Here is an 11,677-nt window from a genome sequence, read left to right as displayed (position 1 = left end):
TAGTTCCCAAATCTTTTTGGTGGAGGTGATATGTTTATTCACTAGTGCAGTTTACTTTTATTTTGAATTGATGTAACTACTGAATTCTTTACAGAAAAAAGTCTCACAAAACTAAATTTCGTTGCATAATAAAGTGAAAAAATATTAGCTTTAAAGATTCTGCTACTTAAATGAAGGATTCCTCCATGTGATCCTTCCTTTCTTCCTCCACCCAAATTCTAATAACTCTGGAAGCAATATTGGATCCTTATATCTCAATTCACTGATTATATTGCAACAATTTATAACCTCCAATTGTCTACGGATGAAAAATGACAAGAACACATAGCGTTAAACTTTTAAAAAAAGTAATTTAATGAAATTAAAGACTGCCACTTTCCAGCAGATGTTGTAACTATACAAATAATTTATAATGTATTTACACAATGTACATATCCATTTAATACAGATATAACTCAATATTCAAAACAGTCTAATAACTTTTGGGTTGTAAACATTTAGCTTCAGCACCATGTTTAGGAAACCCTTTAATACATGCTTAAAATTCTATCTTTTATTTCTTAAAAAGAGATTGAGCTTCACAGCAGCTCATGAAAATATTAGTTTTATATCCTCTGTTTTTCCATCAGCCATTGCTCAACCTAATATTTTTGCATTATTGCTCTGTTGAATGTGATCCCTTCCATATTCCAGGTTTTGTCTATTTACAATGATTATGCAATTGAAAGGAACCCTATGGCTATACCTATCTATCCATTACTTACAAAAATAGAAAGACAAAACTGTATAAAGACTGCTTTTGAGAACTCTGAACATCATGCTGCATAAAATTTGCAGTCTGTTCCTCTCATGTAAACTATTCATGTCATCTATAGGGAGAGTGTGTGCTAATTCAGGTTTGAATAGAAAGCAACTTATAAAGTGTAATAGCAGTGGCTGCAGAAAGCAGATAAACTTTCGTAATATCCCTAAAATGATTATTTTCTCCTCTTGTGATATTCAAACTTTACTATATTTTTTTTATTTTTGTTGTTTCATTTTAACGGTAGTATTATTTCCTAAACTATCCTGAGGACCCAGTGAGGGCCAGTAAGCAAAATGAAAAACAGAATATTTTAAGAATACTGTAGGAGGCAGGAACATACTCCTGAACTTTATCCATCTTTGATCATTTAGTCCTCCCGTTCATCATATATAGGAATGATCCCTTCATTTATAATTCCTGTGTTTCAGGATAGTCACCTACGGTTGATTTCACAATCAAAGCCTCTTCAGCAACCTGATTCAGGTATGGTTATCTGCATTTCATGAAATTACAGTTCTCAAAATCACCAGGGCAGCAAAATAGAGTGAGTTTTATATATTATCACAATTTGTAATTTGTATAGTACAGATAAATAAAATCACAAGTAGATGGCAGCAGCCAGCTGAACCTGGCTGATATTAAGAGCTAAGCAGTTGGCCCTGTCAGTTTTTAGATGAGGGGGTTGTCAGGGAATTCCAGAGTAGACTAAAACTGCAAAGGTGTGGTGGTGCAGGTAAGACCCTGAAGAAGGCAGTGATAAACTATTTTGTAACACTGCCAAGAAAACTGCATGGATTCACCTGGGATAATTAAAGGCCATATTTATCTGTATATTAAAACATTTCTCTAGACACAGAATGTGACTGGAGAATAAAGGAATTTTAAAAAGAGACTGAAATGAGGCTGAGAAAATCACAGGACATAAAACAAGATCAAAACCAAGGGACCCATAGATGCTGACAGAAATGGTTAATTTGTATTACTATCAAAAAGCAAAAATTGTGGTTTGGTGTCAATGCTTTATTTTACTGCAAAGAGGGAGGCGGAAGTCAATGCTTCCCCCCCCCCCCCGCTTCTCTTCCACCTTCTCTCCCCCACCCCCTTGCCCACTGTCTTCCTATTTACTTTTGTATTTTGTATCTTATCTTATAACCAATTTTTTTTTAAAAGGGGGACGACGACCCATGATTAAGTGAGAAACAGGCTTAAGGTAATTCCAGGGCCAGAGAAAAGATGTCAATGAAGTTGGAAAACAATTGGATAGAAGGTTACAAAGACATTATTTTAGGATGAAGTGAGAAAGAGGGATGAATAACAACAGAGCATTCAAGTAACACAATTTAGGTTTCTTGCAATTGGGGCCAAGATGTCCAAAGCAAGGAGAGATGCTATGCAAGACTTGCCGAAATAAATACTAGCTTCCTGGAGATGTACTGTATGTCCTGAATAGGTCATAGATAAGCAAAAGGGGTCAGTCAGAAATAAAGGCAGTAACTATACAATTTACAAATTTTCTTGTTTCCTTGACTACTCTTACAGCAATAGCAATAGCACTTAGACTTATATGCTGCTTCACAGTGCTTTACAGCCCTCTCTAAATGGTTTACAGTGTCAGCATATTTTCCCCAACAATCTGGGTCCTCACTTTACCAACTTTGAAAGGATGGAGGGCTGCGTCAACCTTGAGCCTGGTGAGAATCAAACTGCCAAACTGCAGGCAGCCGGCAGGCAGCAGAAGTAGTCACCACCGTGACCCTTATATGATTATATGATAAGAATTCATGCACGTATTTGTTTAACATTATTTCACTTATTTTCTAATGAAAGAAACATTGCAAACATTGCATTGAATCTAAATTCTTAATTTTGGAACAAAACTTATCTATCTATGGTTTTTTTAGAATAAGTTTATCTGTCATAAATTTACGACAACACCTGCCTCAGCTGAGATTTAACTAAAGCTTCTGTGTAAGGAATCTAATTACATTTACCATACACATGATAAAATGAAAGCCATTCTATCTTCAGCTACTAAAAAAATAATTGCTGTATTCAAAGAAAACACAGTATAGTAGCTTAAATATTTCATACCTTGTTTTCTTTTGCATCAGAGCTCACTTTCCTTTATCTCATGCAATTTGGTAGAATCACTGGTTAAAGGAGAGGAGGGAGTAAAGAGGTGCAACAGTGCTGTGTCAGTCTGTGACAGGAAGCGACAAAGGCCAGACTAGTGAAGCCTTATTCCTTGGTTCTCAAGGGAATGCAGCCAGTCTGGCAATATTCTTGTAAACAGGTGATCAACAATAAATAAACTGTTTTGGTTTATTTGTGGAGTTGTTCTGGTTCCTTGCGCCTGACATGCTATTGCAAAGCTACAAAATGTTCCTATATTGGATAGGATCTTCTTTTTTCTATTGCTAAAAAGCTGTCTTGTTCTTTTGGCAATACTTGTTTCTTTTCATCCTGACCCCTCTCTTTCATTGGAACAATTCCTAATGAAACTCAACAAAAGATTTTGAAAAGTTGGGATTGTCAGCTTCTTTATCGAATAATGCCTGCAAAAGTATTGATGGGTAAGAGTAAAGACTTAGGTAAGTATTTGGCCAATCCAATATCATCGTCTTCTTCCTCTTGCAAGTTGGTCTGTTTTGTTCTTGATTTTTGCAAACAGTAGCTGGGTTCTAGGCAGGGAAACACTTGAATACTGCAAAAAACAAAAATACAGTTTCAATGACTAAATACCTAAGGTACAAGCATAATTCTAATTTCAAAAATTCCTTTGTGAGTGTCCATATCATTTAAAAATTGGGGAATGTTGTTTAATTAGCAATCCATTTATTCTAAGCACACAATTATAATTTATAATAATATTTGATGATGAATTTGATGAAAAAATAGATATCTCTTAGCTATAATAAGTTAGCTACAATTCTTTTCGATCATTTTCAATGGTGAAATTCAATGGTGAAAAGAGTAAGGTTCTACATTTAGGCAACAAAAACGGAATGCACAGGTACAGTATAGGTGGTACCGTGCTCAATAGTAGTAACTGTGAGAGGGATCTTGGAGTTCTAGTGGACAATCATTTAAATATGAGCCAGCAGTGTGCAGCAGCTGCCAAAAAAGCCAACACAGTTCTAGGCTGCATCAACAGAGGGATAGAATCAAGATCACGTGAAGTGTTAATACCACTTTATAATGCCTTGGTAAGGCCACACTTGGAATACTGCATTCAGTTCTGGTCGCCACGATGTAAAAAAGATGTGGAGACTCTAGAAAGAGTGCAGAGAAGAGCAACAAAGATGATTAGGGGACTGGAGACTAAAACATATGAAGAACGGTTGCAGGAACTAGGTATGTCTAGCTTAAGAGAAAGAAGGACTAGGGGAGACATGATAGCAGTGTTCCAATATCTCAGGGGTTGCCACAAAGAAGAGGGAGTCAAGCTATTCTCCAAGGCACCTGAGGACAGAACAAGAAGCAATGGGTGGAAACTAATCAAGGAGAGAAGCAACTTAGAACTGAGGAGAAATTTCCTGACAGTTAGAACAATTAATCAGTGGAACAGCTTGCCTCCAGAAGTTGTGAATGCCCCAACACTGGAAGTCTTTAAGAAGATGTTGGATAGCCATTTGTCTGGAACGGTATAGGGTTTCCTGCCTAGGCAGGGGGTTGGACTAGAACACCTCCAAGGTCCCTTCCAACTCTACTATTGTATTATATTGTATTTTTTTCCTAGTGAATTTGGTGTTTTACATGTCAATACTGACATGTAGTTATGTAAGATGAGTTAAGATCTTACACCCATTAATGCAGGTAGGCCTCACCTTCTGTTTAAAATTGGGACCTGCAATTATGCCACTAAATGTTGCAGTCATTAAGCAAAATGCCATGTGACAATGCCGGACTTATGTCTTCTTTCTGCTTTCAGCATTAAGTAAATCACCATGGTTGCTAAGTGAGAGATCACATGACTGTGACTTGCAACTTCACTTCAACATTCTCTCTAATTCTGACAAATCATGTGACTATGAGACCGCAACAGACATAATTGTGCACTGATGGTGAAGTGCCCAAGTGGCAATCGCATGGCCATGGGATACTGTGATGGGCATAAGTGTGAGACTTGGATACAAAACTGGATTTCTTTCAACTGTTGTATCTTCAAATGGTTGTTAAACAAGGCACTTGGTAAGTGAGGACTACCTGTACTTGCAATGGATATAATTTCTGTGATGATCAACACCCTAGAATGTCTGATCAGAATAGCTAAGCATACATCTCCGAAGTATTTTTAATTTCTTTGAAAACTTAAAGTAAATAAGAAAGCTTTTTAGGGTGATTTGCTGTACATTCTCATACTTCAGAAACTGACCAAAAAGAATCAATAATTATTGCTCATTAAAAAGATTACCTGATAACATTCTTATAGGCTCGCCTGGAATCCTTGTCAAGGAACACAGTAAAAGATCTTTGGTCTGTAGTTCTGAGACTGATGTTGCGCATTCGTATAGTATTAGTCATTAACTGAAAGAAAATGAAAGATGTTCTGATTATAAAAATTGGACTTCAGCCAAACCTACTGTATTTCTAAATAAACAAAGATGTGTATTGAAATGCCTTCCATTTTAAAGCATTTTCTCAATAACACCTAAATAAGCCATGTGTTGGGACCACAGGAAACTCTATGAGTCATGTTCGACATCATAAAATACAGTTTTAGAAAGCTGTCCTTCATTACAAATAACCTTATGTAACACAGAAAAAGTATGATTATAGTTTCCTCTATTTAAAATAATATTGTCTTGCTCATGGAGCCATTAATGGATTCGAGCTGTAGCATTAGAGGTAGTCCTTGACATATGACCATAATTAAGCTCAGGAATACAATCTTAAATCATTTGGATCATAAGTCAGGGCACCCACATGATGAGAAGTAATTTTTGTGGCAGTCATTAAGTGAATGCCATGGCTGTTAAGTGAACCTATTCATTTGAAAGTGTGTTAAAACATTGTGAATTGTGGTCATCTGATTACAGAACATCACAACCAGTCATAAGTTCACTGGTGCACAACATAATATCATATAACCACAGAGGAGGGGCAGTGTCATTTATGATGGCCAGGGCTGCCTTACAAATCATAACACCCATTCTGTGGCAGTCATAATTTTGAATGGTTGTAAAATAATTGGTCATTAAGCAAGGACTTTAGAGAGAAGGTGGTTAACCATTTTTGCAACATCATCATTCCCTAAAAACAGATTTTTTTAATGTGGCAGAAAATACAAGATATTCTGAGGTTTGACTGGAAATAGTCCTTGTTAAAGATTTAATGAAACTATTTGCTTTATATCACTCAAAAATATATTAAATAAACAGTTCTTAGCTAATTTTTCTTTTTCATCATTACCTATATAATAGCTTCAGCAAAACAGCTTGTTATATTCTCTGAACGATAACATATAATCTGGTAAGATTTTTTTTAAAATCAAAAGCCATACATTGAATACTCTTGGAAGAATCACATTTTATAATATAATATATAAATTATCTGCTATTTATTCTATAGATGATTGTGAGATAGGAACAGGGAGTTTTTTTGCTTTAATAATTTTATCAATATAAAACATTTAATAGACACAAACTTTAACCAGTTGAAGAGAAAGTCTATTTTTTAAGAACAATGAAATAAGGAAAAAATAAGAGCACAAATTGCGAAACCAACTGAAATTCTGCAAACTCTAATCAAGCAGCATCTCCAATAGCAAGCAGACACAAACAGCAATTTAGCAATAGACTGCATTTGAAATACAATTTTGCAAATTCCTGATTTGCCAAACTAATCCAGAAACCACCCCCATAACTTTTCCCCTAGTATTGATTAGCATTATGGCTTCTATTCCAGAAAAATCAAAGTACCACTTACAGAATATGATCGTCCTGAAGTCTTTATGACTTCATCAATATTTACAGTCAAGCACACTAGATCTACAATGGAAAAAAAGGAAGAACTAATGAGTACTGACCTTGCCCTTTCCTCCCCTTCACATGTCTAGCAGTAGTAATAGCCACATCCTAATTTAGTTTATTTTGTTCTACTGTTCTATCATTCAAAAGTTAAAATTCTCTGGACAGGATACAGTATTAGTAAATTAAAAACATTTAAAAAATAAATGATACAGCTTCGACATACCGTAGTAAGATAAAACTAGCAGAACTAGAAAAAAAATCAATTCAGTAAATAAAATTATAAAGTAATGCAACATTGCCTTTGGGACTTGGGGCTAAGTGTAAAATGTATTTATATATATAGCCAAATTTATTATCTATAATTCTATTAAGAAAGTGACCATAAATCTCATTACAAATACAGGAGAAAAGCACAGTAAGAACAGTTTTTATAGATGTGAGTTTTTATATTCAGTAAGGAAGACACACGCTGGACTTTTTAAAAATAAAAATGTATAGGAAACATTCTATAGAAATATGTTTCCTGCCGATTTTGCATGGTTTTCATTGACATCTATTTATTAACAGATGATACATCTTTACTGTATATCATAATCAACCCAATTCTATCAATTTTTTTTATTTTTTAAATGAATATGATGATTCCATCACCCCCTTCCAAGATAATATGCAAACAGTTTATTCTTCTAATCAAGATTGTTTTTTTCTGCCCCTTTCCTTGGAGACATATTATACTTCTAAACAAATAGGCAAATACAGAAATAATGGGAAAAATACATGTTTTGCATTTCTACAAAATTGCCAAACATCTCACCTAGAAACCATACCAACAAATAAAACCACATATGCTTTCATCTCAACCCACCATAACTTTTACCTTCAAATTCATGTGAAGGAATGGTTTTTATAACAAGGCCTGTAGATCGCAAAGAAATTATCTCATCCTTTTCACGGTTACTCAGCAAAACCTAAAAAGAAATGTTTTATTCTGGTTATGCTTTATAAAGTGAATGGGCTATTCAGCTGTCCAACAGATAAGACACTTTTCCTCTCGTGCTGAATAGGTCCGAGCAGAGTGTTTGAAAACAGTGCTTCACAAAGCACATCAGCACCAAAGGAACACTTCTCTTCAAAGCATTAAAGCAGAAGCGTTCTTCACAAGTTCCAGCTGACTGTTTGAAAAAGTGTGTCTGGCTACACAGGCAGCTATGGTCACTTCACTTTGTTGGAGATCTCAGAAGAGTTGCTTCCACACGCATACATACCAGCAGAAAATCAAGCAGCTTTCAGAGATTTGTGAAAAATGCAGCGCTTTTAATATTTTAAAAAGATTTTGTTTGTAGTAATGTGCTTTGTGAACCGTCTCTTCTGAATGCTTTGCATAGCCTACTTTAATATCTCATCTCAGTTCTTTATAATGTCCTAATCTATAAATGCAATTACTCTGCTTTCTTCTTAATGGTTGCCATATCTTTGAAGAACATAATATTTAAATTCAGCTAACCTCTAAGTCTAACGTGAGATAAAATAATTAGGTCACCTTGTTTTTTTACATACATTTGAAGCATAACTTTCAATAGTACCTATTTTGAACTCAAGTTACTGATGTAGGTGAAATATTTTGCTGGAACTTAATTCTAATTCCTTAAAGTCTATATAATTTCCCACTTTAATCTACGATTTATAACATCTTACCTTTTTATATAATAATGTAAGTTCTGCACCAGGAAATTCTATTGTTGGTTTCTTCTTTGTTGGTAAATTGTCTAGTAGAAAAAGACATAGCTTTCAAGCAATTATGACAGTGATAATTTTCCAGTTAGTTTACAGATAGACTAAATATTGAGACACACAGTGTTCTTCTACTTTAGATTTTTGTTTGGTTTTTGTTTGTTTGTTCTGAACTTAATGGGCAATACATGTGAGAGGCGGGGGAATGGCATTTGAACTTTCATCTAAATATTGTCGAAGAGAGGAAAAAGGCTAAGGAGTTGTGCTTCAGATGTAATCAGAGGAGAAAACATTATTAGGCTCAGCTTGTCTGAGGTTATTTTTAAATATAAAAGATTACAGCATGATCATTAGGTTGAGATGAAAGGAACAGTATTTTAACATATTGGTCGGGGAAGATACAGATTACATGTTTTGGGGATAAAACTGAAAGTTCAATAGGTAGTAAATCTTGAAATGAAATAGAGACCTTTGGAAGTGTTGAACTCTTCAAAGTTTATTCTTAACTCAGTGAGGAAAATGTCCTCAACTGGCTCCAAGGCAGCATTATTAAAAAAAATCTGAAAGACAAGAGAATCCTTCATCATTGGGTGAAATGTAATCATTTTTGTTTAAACTGATAATAAGTATTTCAAGACTACTGACCTTCACTGCATAGACTTGGAAGAAAACTGGCTGTAAGCCCAGACGCACATAATATGCAATCACATCAATAATGAACAATTCAGAAAGTGTGGATTTGCTTGGTGAAGAAAGCTGCATGGGATCAAAAATGATTACATCAGTCTCTGCCATTTATATGGCACACATGCTAGTAAATATAGAACTATGATTAAGAAAAATGTTCTTTAACTGAAGCACATAGACTCTCTCATCTAAAATACTAGAAAGTAAGGTATTTCTTTCTTCCCCTGCCCCCATTATTACACCAACAACGATAACCACACTTTTATGAAATATAAAAGACAGTTAATGGTAGGGCTATGATCCCAAACACCGAAAGTGGCCTTTCACCCACATAGGATGAAAGCAGGGTGATACATAGCCCTCATGTCAAGTTGGCTATTACAAGCTGAGGATTTTGATTAAGGCATTGTGAGAAGCAACTTCATGATAGAAATATTGCTGGTTTCTTCTGCTACCTCAAGAATGGGTCAGAAAATCTCATAGCTGTTTCTACACATACAGAAGGAAGGGCTTCTCTCCTACCATGGTGGCCAGCTTTGGAATCGTGTAACAGAGGGAATTAATATTGCTCTCATACCACGGATCAGCTCTTCCAAGATAGGCAGCCAACTCACATGGCTCTCCCTGTTTTGGCAGACAAAAGAGAAGCAGGTTTTACTCAATACTGCACAGACAAGGTCCCATTGCAAAAAAATGGAGGACTTCCTCCTCGTCTGTTACTAGCTGTAAGTCACTCACCTCAATAAGGGAAGAGGTTGGTTGCTCTTCAACAAGAGGCACATAATAAAAATGTACTTTTAGCCTTTGTGTAAGAAACACCCGCCTGCTTTCTCGCTTCCTGGACATGGGGAAAAATAAGGTCTGATGAGGCTTGTTCAGTAACAACTGATCTCTCCCTCTCTGGAGTCCTTGGCATGCAAACTCTGAGCTGGTGATTTGCCTCCTTGTTACTCAACTATATAACAAAATCAATTAACTAGCACTGGGGATGTAACCTAGTTGGGTAATAAAATGTTTGCATGCTAACAACCAAGCTTGGACAGCACTAAGGAATCTACAGTTGAACACTGAGATATATGAAGGTGTGGTTATGTAAATGGCAAACCCCATATTCACTACCACTGATCCATGTTACCTAGTTAAGTAATGAAATGTCTGCAACCAAATAACCAAGTTCAGAGAGCACCAAAGGCTTCTCAATTCAACACTAACATTATCTTCTCTCCCCCCCTCTCTCTCTCCCTTTCTCCCTCCCTCCCTCTCTTTCTCTCTCTCCGTGTGTGTCTGTGTCTGTGTGTTCTGATTGAGAAAATATTGGGACATGTATTAATGAGCTATAGTGCTCTGACAATACTTAGGTAACCTTGGCTGATTTGAAATAGCTAAGCAGGTTCAGACTAAATATTTGAATTGGACTCCATCAAGAGAGATCAGGTTGACTAAGCTGGGAAGACAGGAAGTATCTTGGAAAAGGGCAAAACAACATGTATATTACGTCATCAAGTGTTGAGCATTAACCAGAAGGAAATTTGACTTTATCTTTTTGACAGTTATGAAGTTGGTGTCTAAGAATCTATATCGGTGATGGCGAATGTTTTTCTGCTTGGGTGCCAAAAGGGCGTGCACGCGTGCAATAGTGGGCATACATGCCCACACCCACAATGCAAGGCCCTCCCACTTGTGCATGCATGCACAAGCCCCCCCATGCATGCAGGCCTCACTAAAGCCTCCAGAATTTCAGTCGGCCCGTTGGGCTGTTTTTCGCCCTTCCCAGGCTCTGAAGGCTTTCCTGAAGCCTGGGGAGGGTGAAAATGGCCTCCTCCCGCCCTCTGGAAGGCTGAAAATCATCTGCCCGATGCGCACATATGCGCTGGAGCTGACATAGGGCAACACCTTGCATGCCCTCAGATATGGCCCCACGTGCCACCTGTGGCACGCATGCCATAGGTTCACCATCACGGATCTATATCATTCTCTTAAAAAAGCAAATTCTTTCATTATTTCTCAATTTGTGGCTGCCTCTTTCTTGGGTCTTCCCTACACCTTTTTACAGAATTGGGGGGGGGGGGGAACCCAAGCACCCATGTTGCCAAGCTTCATATGAACCTTCTACTGCTAGCATAATATGACAAATGATCAAGAAAAACTACATTCTACAGCATGTTAAAAGGTTTCATCCACTATAATGAGATACTGCAATTCCATTGTAAACTTTCTCCCTTTAAGTACTAATCACTTGAGGAATATCATGTCCTCAGACTTGTTAGGATGAATTATAATGAATTATAACAAGTTACATTAACATCTAGCATTAATCTTTCAGAACAAAACATGGGTAATGCGACTTAATTGTTGCCACATCACATTTTTCTTCTGCTGGAGTTGAAAGGGCATATATTCTGCTCAATAAAAGGAATCTTTTTCATACAAAATGGATTTATTTATTTGGGGGTTTTCCCCTCTTGCCTTTACTACTTTGTAA

The 11,677-nt window shown here is 36.4% G+C and overlaps 1 protein-coding gene across 2 annotated transcripts in view; it reads right to left on the bottom strand.

The window, feature by feature from the left end:
* Window positions 1–330: 330 nt before the first annotated feature.
* PIK3R6 (phosphoinositide-3-kinase regulatory subunit 6) overlaps window positions 331–11,677 on the bottom strand; it is a 36,531-nt gene continuing 25,184 nt past the window's right edge. For both annotated transcript variants that reach the window (XM_081938141.1, XM_081938142.1), the window contains 9 exons: window positions 9,934–10,033; window positions 9,718–9,819; window positions 9,154–9,264; window positions 8,978–9,068; window positions 8,473–8,543; window positions 7,655–7,745; window positions 6,734–6,795; window positions 5,220–5,332; window positions 331–3,509 (listed from right to left, as the gene is read on the bottom strand). In XM_081938141.1, coding sequence (XP_081794267.1) covers window positions 3,347–3,509; window positions 5,220–5,332; window positions 6,734–6,795; window positions 7,655–7,745; window positions 8,473–8,543; window positions 8,978–9,068; window positions 9,154–9,264; window positions 9,718–9,819; window positions 9,934–10,033 — 904 coding nt within the window. In that variant the 3' untranslated portion in view covers window positions 331–3,346. The remainder of the gene's footprint in view (window positions 3,510–5,219; window positions 5,333–6,733; window positions 6,796–7,654; window positions 7,746–8,472; window positions 8,544–8,977; window positions 9,069–9,153; window positions 9,265–9,717; window positions 9,820–9,933; window positions 10,034–11,677) is intronic.

The sequence above is a fragment of the Natrix helvetica genome, assembly GCF_964273705.1.
Source record: "Natrix helvetica genome assembly, chromosome: 1".
Classification (NCBI taxonomy): Eukaryota; Metazoa; Chordata; class Lepidosauria; order Squamata; family Natricidae; genus Natrix; species Natrix helvetica.
Note: the sequence above shows the minus strand (reverse complement) of the source record. Positions and strands in the feature narration are given on the sequence as shown.